Source organism: Grus americana, chromosome 5 (assembly GCF_028858705.1).
Source record: "Grus americana isolate bGruAme1 chromosome 5, bGruAme1.mat, whole genome shotgun sequence".
In the NCBI taxonomy this organism is placed as follows: Eukaryota; Metazoa; Chordata; class Aves; order Gruiformes; family Gruidae; genus Grus; species Grus americana.
The window spans coordinates 8,809,928-8,827,613 of NC_072856.1; the positions used below are offsets into that span (position 1 = coordinate 8,809,928).

General features: G+C 41.0%; 1 protein-coding gene across 1 annotated transcript; it reads left to right on the forward strand.

The window, feature by feature from the left end:
* The first annotated feature begins 825 nt into the window (after positions 1 to 825).
* RCN1 (reticulocalbin 1) lies at positions 826 to 14,787 on the forward strand. The gene is made up of 6 exons (XM_054827932.1): positions 826 to 1,300; positions 6,162 to 6,355; positions 7,961 to 8,139; positions 8,698 to 8,758; positions 11,644 to 11,843; positions 12,729 to 14,787. The coding sequence occupies exons 1-6, from the start codon at positions 1,083 to 1,085 to the stop codon at positions 12,834 to 12,836; spliced, it is 960 nt and encodes a 319-aa protein (XP_054683907.1). The 5' UTR covers positions 826 to 1,082; the 3' UTR covers positions 12,837 to 14,787.
* The last annotated feature ends 2,899 nt before the right edge of the window (positions 14,788 to 17,686 follow it).

Genomic DNA, 17,686 nt, shown 5'->3' on the forward strand with positions numbered 1-17,686 from the left:
ATATACCCTGTAGATTGGGCTGACAAATCACATGTTGCAATTTGAAACTAGTAGTACCCTCAGTTCCAAAGTAACAATGGACAGACAAGCCCTGGTAGTGATGCTTAGTTGCACGGTTCGGTCATATAGTTTAAAATAGGACCCCTTAGGAACAGGATCATTAACATACAACATGTTGCATACAGTGACAATCCTCCCTAGTAGCGGATTAAGGATATAACATAGGAAAAGGAAATATATTAGGTGCAAATTTCAATTACCTCCATTTAGAGACTTTTACCATCTTGAGCAAAATGAATTGTAATTTAAGGAAAAAACAAAACCTTTTTCTATGCTAAATGATTTGGGCTTTCTCCCGCAATATTCAGCATCCTGTTTGCTTCCCTTACAGTGATAGTGACCCTGTAACAGTAAATATCTTCCATGAGAGTGCTGACAACTTTTTTCTTTTGTTTTCTACATCGCTGGGTATCAGCTTGCTGGAACACTCAAGACAGAGCCACAGCTTTGTTGGGGTTTTGCTTGTTTGTTTGTTTGTTTTTAACTTACAAGCCTCATTGTTACTTGCCTTGAAAAGAAAAAAAAAATCATACTTTTGCCCTTTCCTAACCGATGTAGGATAACAGCAGAACCCATCAACCTGATACTCTGGAAGAACAAACTACACAGAGTAACAGAAACCATCCGCTATTTTGTGCTGACGTGGTTTTGTAGCGGTGCAAGCTCAGCACGCCGCGATGATAAACGGGCGGAAGAGGACTGCACTTCCCCGCTGTGATTTGCAGAACGGGGTTCTCCCGCCCAGTTCGGAACCCCGCGGCCGTTGGGCGCGCGCGCGGCGACCGGGCAGCTCGCGCCGCTCTGCAGACGTGGCGCCGGGCCGGCCCGCGCTGAGCTCCCGGCACCCGCTGCCCAATCGCGCCCGCCCCTTCCCCCGACCGGCCGGGGGAGGAGCGGGGCCGGGGAGCGGCGGGGCGGGGCGGGTGCGATGAGCGGGGCCGGCCTCGGTGGGCGCCGGGCAGCGGAGGGGTGCTAGCCGCCGCCTCGGAGGGACCGTCGGTGCGCGGCGGCCGCGGCGGGGCATGGGGAGCGGCGGGGCGGGGTGGCGCCTGGCGCTGGCGCTGCTGGTGCTGCCGGCCGGCCTGGGCAAACCGACAGCGCGTCAGGAGCGGGCGCGGCCCGGCACCGCGCAGCATGAGGACCGCCCGGGCTTCCAGTACGACCACGAGGCCTTCCTGGGCAAGGAGGAGGCGCGGAGCTTCGACCAGCTCAGCCCGGAGGAGAGCCGGGAGAGGCTGGGGTAAGAGGCGCGGGCGGGGGCCGCCGTCCGTGTCCCGAACCGCCGCCCCCCCTCCCCACCCCGGTCGCGACAGCGTGGCGGCCTGCGGAAACGTGGCAGGGGGAGGGCCCGGCGGGAGCGGCCGGCCGCGGTGGGCGCGGGGAAGAGGCGGCAGCCGCCTGGCAGGCGGAGCGGGGCTGCCTGGCTGTGTGTGTCCGAGGGGCGGCGGGGGCCTGGGCAGAGCGGCTGGAGGGCGGTGAGCGGTGCGTGCCCTGCTGCAGCTCCCCGGCCCCGTCCTGCTTTGAGGGGCTCTGTATAGCCAGCGGTACCCTCCAGTTAGACCTTTCACACCTCGCTGATTTTGCAAAGGAACAACCAGCAATTCATCGCTTCCACGTTTTTCTGGCCTTACAGCAATAAGCCTGGTGGAAGGAGCTGCTGTGTGCGGTGCTGTGCCCGGTGTTGGACCCATCTCACCTGCTGCTGGGGGGCTTTCCCGCTACAGCTCCTTACCTCTGGGTCGCTTGCCTGGACCATATTAGCTTGAATCAAGTTTTAACCATTCCTTCTTCACAGCTCCATTTACAAGTTCACTTGAAGCCATCTTCCCGTAGCTTTTCCACTTGTGACATCTTTGCCCGCTGTCTTACAGTGTTGCTCTTGCTTGCATGCTTCTTTTTACGCCAAGAAGAGAGTCCATGCAACAGTTGCCTTATTTCACTGCTTCTCCCTCCTTTACACCTACACAGAATCAGATCATTAATTAGAACTGTTTAACAGTAGTTAAAGAAAAATCCTTTTATGTATTTACTAACAAGAAAATAGTTTAAAATATCTGCATGTTCTCCCTAAGATTAGGTTTGCCTTTATTCCCCTTCCACAGGGAGTGGTACTTGCTCATTGTACGTCTGTCTAGTTCCATCATAAGCTTTTAGTGCAGCATCACTGTTATCTTACAGCCTGACTCTTGATCCTTCTGGAAGCTGTGACTACTATTTATGGATATCTCAGTGAGGAAACAGATAAAGTGTTTATCAGAAATGACCAATTTCATCCACGTTGTTTCAAGAAGGAGCAGAAGAAGCCATGTTCTCAGCATACATGATCTATGACTTAGTTTCTCATAAAGTGTATCACGAAAATGGACGTGCCTTTTAAAAACTGGTCTGCATTTACACAACGACAGATATTTTAGTTGGGGATATGATTTGACAATAGAGTTACTTTTAAACAGTTTTTACAAACGCTAACTCAGCAAGAGAGATGGTTTAACTTTTAGCGATCTCACTGTGTGCACCTTGGAGAGGTGACACAGGCATGTTAAGCTACAGCCACAGTCAGTAACCTTTCAAATGGATGTGACTAAAGTGTCCCTCTGAGGACCAAAGCCCACGTTGTGGGGTGAGCATTGTGCAGCAGAACGTCAGACATGTGGTTCTTGGGGGGGCACTGTGGGACAGTTTCATGACTTTCAGCATTTCCTAACCTCATAATTTCAGATATCATACTAGGAAATAGAGGAGAGAGCATTTTTAAAACGTTTCACTTTCTTCTTTTTATTGCTGTTTAGTAATCAGATATACTGAGAAAATCAGTTTTGTTATGGGCAGCCTCTGCAGTGAGAGTTAGAAATAGTGTCACTTCTCAGCAAGTGAGTGACTTTTAGGAAGAATACATTTAATGAAAAGCTATTTTTCAATGCTTTCTGGGAGAAAACAGGAACATGTAGTCTGCTGTTCTAACCAATATGCATGCTGCTGCATTTGTAAGTCATTTTACCTTGTTTAGGAAGGGTGGCAGCACATTGGTCATCCCAGTCACCAATGCTGGAATTGGAATCCCAGGGCTGGACAGCAGTAATGCAAAGCTACTCTCACCTTCTTCCAGCAAACAAAAAGGAACTAGCTAATACTCAGAAAAAGCCCTGCAGACTCAACTACCTGCACCCTGAGCAGAGGAGCAGCTGAAGAGTATGATCTTGATTTGAGATTACAGCACATACCAGCCCATAATCGTATCTTGACCTAGGAGCGCACCTGCCCTTATGACAGATTCCATGGCAGGGGCATCCCTTCTCCCTGTCCTCCCACACCGGATCACTTCACAAGGGAAGAATCACAGGTCACCCACGCGCAGTACCACAACTCACCTGGCTGTGGAGAAGCGTGACATAATCCTGGTGCAGCATTCAAGGACTGCATTAAGGGACTGGAGATCCTAAGAAGGAGGGGAACGGGGCTGCAGTGCGCTCAACCTTCTCTCTGCCATTTGTGATGGGCCTGTCATTTTCAGAAAACATGGAAAGTGATTTCAGATCCTCACAATATAAGTGTTTCTGTTCTTTGTCCAGGCCAAGGCCAGAGTTTATCAACATACAGTTGTACTCGCATCAGGTGCAAAGGGGAATCCTTCCTCTTTCAGCCACTTCATAGCAATGATTTCCTTGCCCCAACTTAATTTCATCACCAGATGTCTTCACAGACTAGCAGCTTAGATCTCTGCAATAGCAGGGTGTGTGTACCTGTTGCATGTGCCCTCTAGCTTCTTTATTATGAGGTGGGAAACTAATACTGCCTGTAATCCCACCTAAGTTAAAGGGAGAAAGTAAGCTTTCAGGTATTACACATGCACATTCCAGTGTACGAGCTGGCATTTTGTGTCTGTTAACGTGTTCCTTGAATTTTTGCCATATTCAGGAATTAACTATTTAAAATAAAGGCACTAGGGCTTTTCAGACTGACCAATGCACCTTAGCTCCTCTACAAAACTTAGAATGATCCTGAGCCATTTTACAAGTAATTATCAGTATAAAAAGTGAGGTCCACAGCCATACAATAGCTTCTTACCCATACCTTTGGGACCCTGTAGGCAAGACTGTTTCTTTGTCCCTGTCTTCAGCATGGATGCAGTGGACCTATAAAAACGAGAGTACAAGATGAAAAGGCATGAAACATTCTGGTAAACAGTCCTGACTTCTGTCGTGTTAAAAATACCAAAGAGCTACTAGTAGAATCATTTATTATAACTAATACATTTAACAATAGAAATAAATACCAGCTAAACCAGTTAAATCAAATTCATTGTGGGGCAAATCCATTGACAAATACAGTCCATCACGCAGTGAAGAGGACCCTTGGCAGTCAGTTCCCCATGAGATTTATACAAGGGAGGAAAGGTTTTCTGGTCAGTTAATTCATGCTTTACTACTTCAGAAAGCAAATTCAGCAGCCCCTTTTTTCCCCTGTAGCTCAGAAATAGTATCCGACTGAATTGATGAACATAGTATCAGACTCACACAAGATTGCTGGAAATTCAGCAGAAGCTGCTGCTGCTATTTGACTCTACTTACCACTTTCATAACTAAGGCTCGGGAAAAGACACTGCTTCACTAGTTCAACGGTTCCAGCTGGCCAGGGTCTGTATCTTTGTGGAGAACCAATATGTTGAATTGCAAAGAATATTTAAAAGTGCAAAACTTCCCTGTGTCCTTTGGCTGCCTGGAGGTTTAGGGAGCTCCTATTAAATCTCAAGTTGGGATTTAGACAAGTCAACTCCTGCTCTTACCCCTCCTACAGATGATATATAACTAGTCCATTAGCACGGTGATTGAACCTATGGGGAATGGTCATTCAGATTACGAGTTGGCCGCTGTGTGGTCACTGAGCCAGGCACAGTGCAACTACAGACAGTTTGCTCCTGTACCTCATGAGCAGTGATACAAGGGTTAAAACAGCTGACGTACGTAAAGCCAGCCTGGATACGCAGAAGAGACGTGCTGTTAACTGCCCCAGTTTCAAGAGCGCAGGGTACATAGTTTCCCACAGGCTAGTGCTCAGCATATAACAACACTATGATAAGCTTACCTACAAGTTGTGGAATTAAAGCTGCATTCTTATTTTAGATAAAGGTTGTTGTCATCTGGTCTACCACTGTAGCTGGGATAGAAGCCAGTTTTACAAGCTCAAACCTAAACTGGTGGCGTTTAGCAATTACAGGCATGCCTTGACAGGTCTATTGCAGAGAACCTAAATGGTAGAGGAGGGCATAGCCTCTTTTTTTTTTTTTAAACATTTTTCAGGTTGGTTTCATCTGCAGCTGTGTGCAGAACTTTTCAAAGATGGAAGTTTCCCTGGGAGTATGCCAGTACCTTCACTCCTGCTGATTTCAGCAGGGCTTGAGGCTAGCAGCTTTACACAGGACAGCGACTTACAGCCCAACTGCCAGCAATGACTGGAGACCTGCTGCAGACTAGCTGTTGCTTTGGCTAGTAACGGGCATTCCTGGCAACACAAGCAATACTGCTTTTTGCTGGGAAAGAAAGAAAAGAAACAGAAGTGGAGGAACAGGAATGGAAGGGAAGACTGTACATGGTGTACATGCCCAGCATTACACAGTCACGTAGCTCACTCCAGCCTGGTGTCAGTCTGCTGGAAAGGCACAGGAGAAGCTGCAGGTGTCCACAAAATCCTGGCTTTTTGCCCTAGTTGCCTCCAGCAAGCTGCAGTACAGGCTTTCTCCTGAGGTGAAGTCAGTGTCTCCTACTCTGAGCCCGGCATGGCCACACTGTCGACAATGAAGAACAGGTCCCCCTAAGTTAGTAGATACAACCTAAGAAATCCAGGTATTATCTGAGGTACTTTATTCACTAATTTTGATAGTGCAAGTTCCATTTCAATTATTCATAGCAATATTGAATGAGTAGAGACATATCCCTTAAGATAATCTGCAAAATGCAAGAAAGCCTTAGCCAGTAAGGCAGCTTTGTAAGTTTTAGGCGCTGTGTTTTTGTGGAAAATCAGGGCCAGCTAAAGATTACTAAAATTGGACTGACATGTAGTTTGTTTTTCTGTCAACTCTTAAGGATGTTGGTCTCTTTTTACAGGAAAATTGTGGATAGAATAGATGACAACAAAGATGGCTATCTCACAACAGAGGAATTAAAAAACTGGATTAAACGGGTACAGAAACGCTATATCTATGAAAACGTGGCTAAAGTTTGGAAAGACTATGATCTAAACAAGGACAATAAAATTGCCTGGGAAGAATACAAACAAGCCACATATGGTTATTATCTAGGTAAGATAACATTTTCAGATTATATGCTCAGAGACTATTGAAATTATAAGGCATGACTTCATGCCTTACAGTCAACAGGAGTTTGGTGTCATATTTAGGACTCTTGAAAATTGCATTAAATTTTATAGATGCTCAGAGGTCAAAAGCACTTCTTAGTTGTTTATTGCAGCTATTTCCACTTGGGTCACCAGAACACAGAAGGTTTTATAGGATAATTAAATGTACTGACAAAGCTGAATTAAAGTCTCCTCCAGTTAGAAATACATTTTTTTAACATTAAAAAATAGTACTTTAAAAAATAATATATTGTGTAGTTAACCAGCATTTGTTAATTCAGTCTCTCTAAACTCTTACAGTTGTAGATGCTAAAATTTAGGGTAGGTCTAAGCTATAGCAAAGTTATTGATTAAAATAGTTCTTGCAGAATAACGTGCTTCAGGCTGTGATCAACTGCAAATGAAATCCTTAACAAATCAGGCAAAAGAAACATATTTAAAAATATACCCCAATCTTTCCCCCTGCCCACGTAACGTTCCCTTTGCTTTTTATAAGTTAATGAAGGGAAAGGAAGAGAAGAGATTATTTAACCTAAAGGGCAACACTGACAGAACAACAAATTAGTATTAGTTGACCATTTATACTGGAAATACAAAGACAATATCTACCTACCATACCGGCAGTTTCTGGAGCAAGCTTCCAGTACCAGTAATAATTCCAAAGTCTACCTTAGATTAAAATGGAGATTATTACATGTGTGGAAGGAAATATGTGACACACCATCCCTGCAGCCCTTTGCAGCTCTTTGGGGATTACAGAGAGCAAAGACAAGATTTGGAGAACAGCTACTACATTGTGGTCTTGTGTTAATGCACACTTAAAATTCCCATCTGTGATTCCTGGCCTAGGCTTTTTCAACTGTGTGTGTCACCCAACATGTGAATTATGAAATTGTTATGAGTATATTTCATGTTTGAAGTCAGTTTAGTGATCCTATTTTAAAAATTATATCCAATACCATTCGTTTACGCCACTTAACACCTGGAAAAAATGTCATTATTTTAAACTGAAAATAATTGTTAGGTTCCCTGCAGCAGAGGCGTAGCAGATAATTTCAGTCAGTCTGATGGCTTCTGAAACCACTTTACTTTGGTTTGCTTGCGTTTTTGAAACTGAAAAGTTGTGTAGATCATGCTGATTCCTAAGAAGAGTAAAACTTCTGTGAATGAAGTCTACCCCAAATACTGCCTAAGCAGTGCTTGTAAAAGCAGATTAAAAAAAAAAATAGCTGTGAAGGATCACATACAATACTGCAAAATCCATTATCCTGGATTCTAACAGAAGGCTTATGCAGACATTTACCTATACTACTGAGTTACCTTTAAAGATCCAACCAAGTGGTTGACCACTGAATTTAAAACTTCACAGGAAAGAGAAGTTCAGTTTAACACAGCAGCTATTCTGGCAATAAGCCTTTGTATTTCTAGACTCTAACAGCAAATGGGGGTATTTTGTTGTTCTAGACTCTAACAGCAAATGGGGGTATTATGTTGTGGTCGTATGTTTTAAAAAGAACATAGTTTTGAAGTCATCTTGATTCATTTGCAGAAAATCCAGAAGAATTCCAAGATGCAACTGATCAGCACAGTTTTAAAAAGATGCTGCCCAGAGATGAAAGACGATTCAAAACTGCAGATCTGGATGGAGACTTAGCTGCCACTCGTGAAGAATTCACTGCTTTCCTTCACCCAGAGGAGTTTGAGCATATGAAAAACATTGTCGTCTTAGTAAGCAGAGCAAACCCAATGCCATTGTTTTTCTTTTTTTTTTTTTGTGGGTTTTTTTTTGTTTTTGGATGAGCTTTGAAATGCTTCTCTAACCTTTCCATGCAGGGTTTAGAAAGAGACACACACATAATAGCCAAGTGGGGAACAGAAGGAGATGTCTTTCATGAAATTCACTTGATTTACAGCTCTCAGTGTAAGAAAGACTTGTTAAATGCACTTAGACAGCTCCTAAATGGAATCAAGAAACAGTCTTGGGGCACAGTTAACACCAAAATGAAGGGTATGCTGACATGTGGCAGCTCTTTGATACAAGCTTGTATCTGCCCCAGCTTAAAACTTAAGCGTGGTGTCTGGTTCATTCATGTGTAGGCAATTTTTTGAACATGAAAGGATATTTGTATATTCATTGTTTAAGCAACAATGACATTGGAATCAGTGCGAGTACATTTGCCTGTTTACAAGGGCAGGTCAAGGCCTCAAACGTGAAATGATCAAAGAGGCGAGTAGCCAGAATTCTCAGTTCTCTCTTGATTACTTCAATGCAAAACTATTTTCCAGGAAACGTTAGAAGACATAGACAAAAATGAAGATGGTTTTGTGGATCAAGATGAGTACATTGGTAAGTGTTGAGGTTTCTTATATAATCTCCAGGCCATTTGTCCATCTTCTCTCAATTTTGCAACCCAAAGATGAACATTTCTGTGCTCCAGTTTGACTATTTTAAACCAACCATCCAATCCCAAAAGTTTAATTTAATTTTAGGCAGGTAACAACATCACCAACAAAAGGTTCCTCACACTTTACAGCATAAGAGCCTCCTCTTAGTCTCGTATAATTTGGCTAAGACGATCTAGAATAATATTTTTCATGACAGGAATACTCTCTGTATACTTGACCACTTTAACAGCTTTTGAAGGCATTGTTTAGAAATGCAGGAGGATCAGAAAGCAAATCAGTCTCTTCCCAAGTTTGAATGGTACTTGACTATGCAAAATAGCTGGGAAGCACACATTGCAAAAAAAAAATTCTCCTTTTTTCTACTAGTTATTTTCCTAATTTAATTAGTAAGAACCCATACCTCTCTAATGGTTTGTATGGAGATGCCATTATGTTTCTTCTAGAAATGTAGGTTGCATTACAAATGAGCTGGGTAGAAATAGCACTAAGATTTAAGATTCTCAAAGAAGTTGTGAAGTGGGTGAAAGTCAGCTGTGCAGTGGCAGAAAGAGAACAAAATGGGAAATATCAACAGCAGATCAGTCACAGTTAATTTGCAGAAACTTCAGTCACACTAGGCAGTTAGCTGCTGTCTTGCATTTAGACCTATGAAGACAAAATGAAAGCAGGACTAGAGATCAGCAGTACATAATACATTTTAGCCTTTCAAATCATTATGCTGATACCAAAAGCTATCTTCTCCCACTGCATTCACTTTGATGGGTTTTAAATCAAGAAAGTAGCACCAGGAAAGCATGAGTGCAAACTCAGATGAATCTTTCTGTTTCTAGTGGTGCTAGAAAGATCACTTCACATAACATCAGGAACAATATACACATGTTAATTAATGGAAGGGGGTTTCTATTCCTTGTAAATTATATTTAGCCTCAGAATGTGAATGCTATTCATTTATGACTGAAATAACAGAGTGGCATAATTTCCACAGTAATTTCAGTTCATTCAGTGACATTACCTACATATAATTATAAGGTAATTGTCAACATTTGTTACCATGTGAATGCTGGTTTTTCTTGTCTTCTATAGATAGGAACATAGAATGTTCTAGTCACGATCACCCCACATTGGCAAGGATGATAAAAATCAAATTGACAGGACATGTCAGTTGCTTCAAATAAACAATATAATTTGCACTTTAAAAAATTAAAAAAAGAAAGTCAATGTGTTGTCTGAAGTGTTCTTCATGAGTATTCCCACATCCCTTTTTCAGATATATATTTTTTTATTATTTCTGATCAAGCTGGGGTTAAAAAACCAAACAGAAAACCAAATCTCTTCTTTGGTAGTTTATAAGGAACAACAAAAAGACGTCCAAAAATTGCAGTCTCTAGATCAGGTATTTGATGGAGAAATCTGCTGAAGGTTATAGAATCATTCCTCCCGCCACCTCCTCCCTTCCTCCTATTTTGTCTTTTACAAAATTTGGTTTAGATTTTGCACAAGCAGCAAACCAAAGTATCTCCAGTCATGTCAGGCAGAGAACTAAATTCTTACTGCACATGAGCAGGTAACAGAGTATTTCAGGGACACTGGGGACAGTTCTACCAATAGAGACTTTCATCCTAGTGTACACAGTCACACTGCTGGCTGCGGGGAGGTTATTCCTTGATTTGAGACCAGCATTTATACTTCCTATAGATAATGGCCAGCCTCTGGCCCTGATACCAGCCACTTCTTAACACGTCCTTGAAAACCAAACCCAAAAGGCATAGGCGTGGTATCACAAAGCAAGGCTTTCATTATAAATAGAAAAATGGAAGGCTTGAGGAATAAGCAGCCCTGATGAGCAGGAAATGATTGGCTACAGTGACCAGAATAGTAAAAGTGGACACACTACTCACAATTTGGAAGGCCTATGCTGTAAAGAACAGATACAAATCACTTGCTCTTAATGATCACTACTACTCTCCCAACCCTACACATATAGCCGCTGCCACTGTGGCATTCTCGTACTGATGCTTCTTAAATATAGCACAGGACTGATGTACAGAGCAGCTCTCGTATGTAATCTGTACCTCCTGTGTCACAAATAGTACTTCATCCCAAGGTGCCAATCTATGACAAGTGCACTGCCTGTGGTTTCTCACACAGAATGCACCACCGATTCACGATGACCTCTCCAGATCTTTCTTTGTAGAAGAATACCTTCTACTGGAGTGTGCTGCTGCACTGCATGGTTAAAAAAACTCATCTACTAAGATGAATTGCTGTTCCACAAACTTCTCTAAAAGCAGGACAAAAGCATTCAGTTCCATTTATCAATTTTTGTTTTCCTAAATTTCCCCTGTGCCTTTTTTGCCTTAACCACTCTGCTAGCTGGAGTCTGATCTTATCCACAAAGACATTTGCTGGCAGGGACAAGATAAAAGTGTTGAGTTCCTTTCTCCCCATGTTTCTGAGCCCAGCACTAAAGCTTATGATTGCTATTTAACTAAAGATCCTTAAAGAATTTTTTTTATTCTGGAATTCAGTGGATGAAGGCCTTTAGACACGTTCACCTCTCACGTTAGCCTCACCAGCAGTGCACAGTTATGATACAAAGGTCACGTATGACTGGACGGAATCACCAGCAGTGAAGAAATAGGCCTGAGAGAGGATACATGTAGCTGCTCTATTTACACCCCACATTTCATTTTCTGTACAAAGAAATGCTGAACAAAGAGTGAAAAAGTTTAATTTTCCTCTGAGGAACACAGTGCAAATGTCTTTAATTTGCAAATTATGCACAAACTAAATACGACTCGAGTGAGACCTTTATTTCCTCTCCAGCTGATATGTTTGCAAATGAAGAGGGTGGACCAGAGCCTGACTGGGTGATTACAGAACGTGAACAGTTTGCAGATTTTCGTGACCTCAACAAGGATGGAAAGATGGACAAAGAGGAGATTCAGCACTGGATTCTCCCACAAGACTATGATCACGCACTAGCTGAAGCCAGGCACTTAGTCTATGAATCGGATGTAGACAAGGTACTTAGTGTTCTAGTATATTTTTTTTTAAAGTTATGTTAAAAAGAACCCACATCACCTTATATATCAGCTAGCAAGAAATTACTCCTAATAGCTTTTCTTATTAGTACACTTTAAATGTAATTTTAGAGGCTGGAATTGCTAGTGTGTTAATTTATCCGCCAATTTCACCTGGTAGGGTTAGAATCACAAAGTAAAAGTAGTAAAATGTAGTTTATCAGCTCTAGAAGTCGCATTGGCTTTCATTAGGTTAGGTAAGAAATTAGTTATCATCTTAAACCTGGAAGTTTTAACACAGTATATTCTTTTTCCTTTTGAGTGGTCATGCTATGCTAGTTTAGACTGCAAGAGAAAAATTAAAGATACATTACATAGGAGGTAGCAAAAAAACCCCAAACATTTCTATAATCAAACATGCATCTTTGACTTAAAGATTGGTTCAATGCATCCTCTTCCTCTAATGTGGGAGATTAATGGTTCAGTAGATACCAGATAGTGATCTTCAGAAGTGTAATGTGAGCAAAGCTGGAACCTAGAAAGCCAAAACACTCCTACACAGAGAGTGTGTAAATTGCTAACGTAAGCAACCATCTTCAACAAAATAGACCAGAGGATTTTAATTTTTACTGTTAGGAAGGTAAAACCAAACCACAGGGCAAAACAAAGAACTTTCTATTAGCAGTTTGACCCAGCTGAAACCAGTGAGACTTCTGTCTTCTACTGAGGTCCAAATTTCACTCACCATGACAGCTACAGTAATTCCTGAACCTGCAGTCTGCTGCTTTGAAGAACTATTTCCCAGGGCTTTTCGAAGTCTGTGCTGGTGTGTCTTATACTTAGCTTTGAAAATGTTCTTACAGAGATTTTATTTTCTTCCCCCCCCAGGATCAAAAACTAACAAAAGAGGAGGTTCTAGACAACTGGAATATGTTCGTTGGAAGTCAAGCTACTAATTACGGGGAGGACCTCACAAGAAACCATGATGAACTATGATACAGTGTACCAACCAGTATGCCACAGACCTTTTCTCCACTTTACTGAAATCACCGTGTCCATCCCCTTTTTTTTGGGGAAGATGGGCAACGGACACACTCACAACCGAATGACTTGCATTAACATATTTTTAACATGCCAGCTTATTACCTCAGAAACTGCGTAGATATAGCTTTTTAGTCTTTTCACATGGTTAAATGCAATATCCAATTACTACTACTACAGTTTTGGTTTGGAAAAAATAAAAAGGTAACTTTTCTTAATAGATTAGAGCCTGATCTGGAAAAGGCACTTCTAAAACATAATTGCAAGAATCTTTACTAGTGAAATATTTTCTTCAAATACCCATTTTTACTATAGTGAAATGCAGCTAGGATTAGAAAAAAACCTAATGTTTAAACAGACTAAGTTATTTAATCATCTTTTAGAGTTACACAGTTTAACAATTTAGAGTTATACTTTGACCCTCCTATACAGAGAAAAGGTTTGACACAATAAAATCCACAACATTTTTTTCCACACTGTTTTCCTCTCCTGGTTTGGGCCTGAGGTGCTGAAGAGGGTATCCAGCAGCCTCTGGTTCGTAGCTTTACAAGTGCAACATGTACAACTGGCCCTTCTCTCTAACCCCCCTCACAGTGCAGACAGCACACATGGCCCCACACCCCGTGCTGGCATTCCTCAGCAAAGGTTGTAGAGTTTGTAGTGACAGCTGCTCCTTCTGACAACAGAATAACGTACAATTGTTTGTGGGCTGTTGGTTATGCTGTTTCCTGGGAGGAATTATGCCACATGGAGCATAATTTATCTCACGCTTTTCACACTTTACCCGAGCCATATTCTTGTTCACACAGTGTGAATGGCAGCAGTTCTGTGATGGAGAAGGAATGAGACATATCACCCTCTGGGCCTTCTGTCTTCTGTATCACATATGAGGACAGATTTATGTGGCTAAAGTTCTGGTTTTGTACATATATACGTGTAAGTACGTATTACTGAAGCAACTACATGAAGACAGCTTTCCTTCTAAAGAAAGGGGTAAGCTTTCCACACAGGTGCTTTCTTTTGTACTGTATAATGTGAGCTATTACATGTATATTTTTATATACCCAACTTAGTAAGTTTGGTTGTTTTTAAATGTACTGGTTTGAAAATAAGCACAATAAAACCAATACTTCTTTTTGATACTATGAAGGTGCAATAACACTAACAGACTAGCATAGAGATGATGTGAAAGCAGGAACCAAGCCTTTAAAGCCAGTAGTTCCCAAAGCACTGGGCCACTGGCAGCTCCTGCAGCACTGGCTGGTCATCTACAAACAGCAGCTGGACATACAGCACCAACTGTTTTTCCTTCACCTCATTAAAAAAAAAAAGCTAGAAATAAGTCCGATATACATAGTTGCTATCACTAGAATCTGTTCTGAACAGTAATACTAGGAGATTAGGGCTCCACAGCATAGTTCACTTGGGGGTTCCTTGAAGGTTTGTTATAGAGCATCACACGCTGGTGATCACACAACCATCCGGAGAGGAGCTTTGAGACTCCCAGGTTGTGATATACTTCAGCAATTTAACAAGTCTGTGAAAATCATCATGAGACAATGCAGAACTCTGACCTCCATAAACTGTCATTTTTATAAGGTCACATAAGAACCATGGTGAGGTATTTTGCATCTTCCAATTGAAGACAATTAAATCTTGATATCAGAGTCTGGCAGAGATTACATGTTCTTGCTAGCACAATTATTAAGCGTTTGGTGTGCACTTCTTGAGACATTGCTAGCAATGTCTCTGAAAAGTCCCTACCTCTTCCACTAACATACAGTAGAACAAATGTCATAAAACATAAGCAAACTCTTTTTGCTTTTCCAGTACCCTGAAGTTAAATAAATGCCTAAATGCAGTGTTATCTGAGAAGCAATAAAATTGTATCTTGGCACATGTAAAAGATTATCTGTTTTGTTTATGACTTGAATTTGGAAATGTTTATTGTATTCAATAATCCTAACAATCTTGAAAACTTTTTTTACTACTAAATTTCATACTAAATTTTAACATTTGTATATTTTAGTAACAGAATTGCAGTAGTCTCTCTGCACTTAGATTATCTTCTGCAGTTTGAGGAAACAATACCTTAAAATACCTCAGAAAAAAAGCTTGTCTCCTGCAAGTGAAACTGCAGCTCAGACTGGATACTGAAGCCAAGGATTTTCACTGGAGCCCAAGGGAAGGTTGTTTGCTAACTCTTGTTGAAATTCAGTGGGAGTTGGGTGCTGAGACAGTAAGCATTGTTGCCTTCAGCTAAACATGACACTTCCAAATCCACTGCGTTCTGTCCCAACAAAAAAACTGCATCTGAGCTTTGACAAGCAATCGCATTTTCTTCCACATTAATCAATGAATTTGGAATAGAATTAGCGTCAAATGAGAGAGAAATCATGTTCCTGTGTTCTGTATTTCTATTAATGCTTGGAATACATTGGACATTTTCCAGTATAAAACTATACTTCCATGAGTAACAATGCTAAAATCAGAGGAGTTACTCAGGCACACAGGAACTGGAAATTTAGACCTGTAGTATTTTACAGTGAAATCTTTTTTAATGGAAAGACTGGTACTCAGGTAGACTATATCCAGCTATGAAAAAAGCAAACATGCCAACCAGAATGAGATTTTAAATAATCAAATTGTTTATCGATCATTGTAAGGGTAATGGGGTCACATTAAGATTAGGAGCTTTTTTTATAAACCAGAATATAGAAACTTTTTTTTTTTAGAGGACATAAGTATCACTGAAGTGATTTCACTCTAAAGGCTACCCTCTTTCTGCAGCTCTTCACAGTGTTTCACTTACTAGCATTCGGTAAAGCACAGTACATTTTGTGTACTAAATTTTCCTTTCAAGCTCAATGCACTAAGGAAGAGTAACTCCAAAAGAGACTAGAGCTTCTGGGTTTAGATTTAACACTATTTAAGGAAGGCAAACCTTTGCTAGGGGATATAACTGTTAACATTGTGATTTTTCAAGCCTAAGGTTTCTAATGGGGTTTGACTGTTCCAGAGATAACATTTTTTTTCTTAGGTAACATATTTCAAGTCATATTATGAGCAAACGTTACAAAATTTTAGTGTAATATGAAATACTGTAATGTCAGATAGCATTATTTATCTGCTTAATATGACTAAAACCATTAATTGCTGGGAGCCATACTTCATCCCAGCAACATGAAAATCCATTTTGTGCCTATCTTGTCAGTTATTGCCGATTTTCTTAATGAATTGTGACGTAGTGAAATTCTGTTGGGAAACGTGTTTATATATTTCCAACTGCAGGTTCTGTATGGTAACTCTTATTACATAGATCCTCCATTAACTAAATGTTTTCATTATGCCTATGCCACAACATATCAAAAGTGCATTTTTCTTACTTAGATATCTGGAATATCCATTATTATTGCACATGCAGTTTTAATTATTAGAATTTATGAAATGAACTAAGTGGCTAATGTTCATTGTCTGATACTTTCATTTAATGATTCAATCAGGTTAAATCTGTCTCCTATTCCAGTCAAGGTACTGTATATAACACCCTGAGGAAAGGAGAATGCAGCTCATCCTGATCTAATTACACTTACACAAGTATCTTACAATAGTTGCATAATGCTTTGCTATTTGCAATGCAGTTGATCTTGATCCCAGTGAAGTTAACGGCAGAACTCCTAGTCTCTATATAAGAGAGAGTAAGGCCTTAGCCACCCAAAGGCAAGCACAACGATAGGATGGTGGGACTTGAAATAACCTTACGACCATCAGATCCTGATCTCCTTGCTGCTACTACTACTGAACGCTAACTTTAAGGAATTTAGCCTGATTCATACTCATGTAAGACAGTTAGGGCATAAGTCTAGTTCATGGAAGATGGTGTCTAATGTTTTACTGGTCTGTTCAAGCAAGCTTAGTCATTTTACTGAGCAATGGTGGTGTCACTCCTAGACAGCCAGTGACCATTAGCAAATGGAACTAGTTTTATAGGGTGGCAGAAAGAGCCACAGAAAACGTTCCAAGGCCAAAGATTTTGTGAAATCTAACTCGGCTTGTAGTCCAACGCTTGGAAGCATCCACCACTAACAAGCAGTGCCGTTCTCTTTTCATCACTCCAATTTAGTGTGTGCTATATTCCATTTAATATATCCAGAAAGGAGCATATTAACCATATTTGCTGATTACAAAGGAAGAAATTAGGATTATCTTCCACTGAAGTTTCAGGTACTGTAAGACTGATGTCCCTCAAATTCAAGTGATGTATAGATTGTTCTAAACATGATGAATCTCAAAGCAACCTCAGAAGAAAAAGTTACCAGCTTTCCCATAGTGTGAAACAGCGTACAAGGGACATACATGCGTATGTGATAGAACAGGCAATTTCACACCTGCATTCTGTCTCTCCACAGGATAAGGTAAAATATCTTCAACAGATGGGAGCATCTCTTCATTACATGACAAGAATACAGTTATCATGTATATGCATTACTATTCCTATTGATAATTAAGGGATACCCATCTTCAGCCCAAGTGTGGGCTCTGGTGAGGGCAGCAGAGTTCTGGAGCTCAGTTTCATATGCTGCATGTTTAAATTCTTCCAAAGGAAAATTACATTTCATAATTATAAAGTGTCCAAATATGATCTGGTTGGCTAGCATTTGAAGTTTTAGTTTTCGCTTAAGTGTTTTGTAGTTGGCCTCACATTTGTGAGGTTGGCCACGTTTGTGGTCTGAAACCACCACATACCTGAAATTCCAGGACACCTATGTAGAACAAGTCATGGCATGATACTGAATCTGAATAGT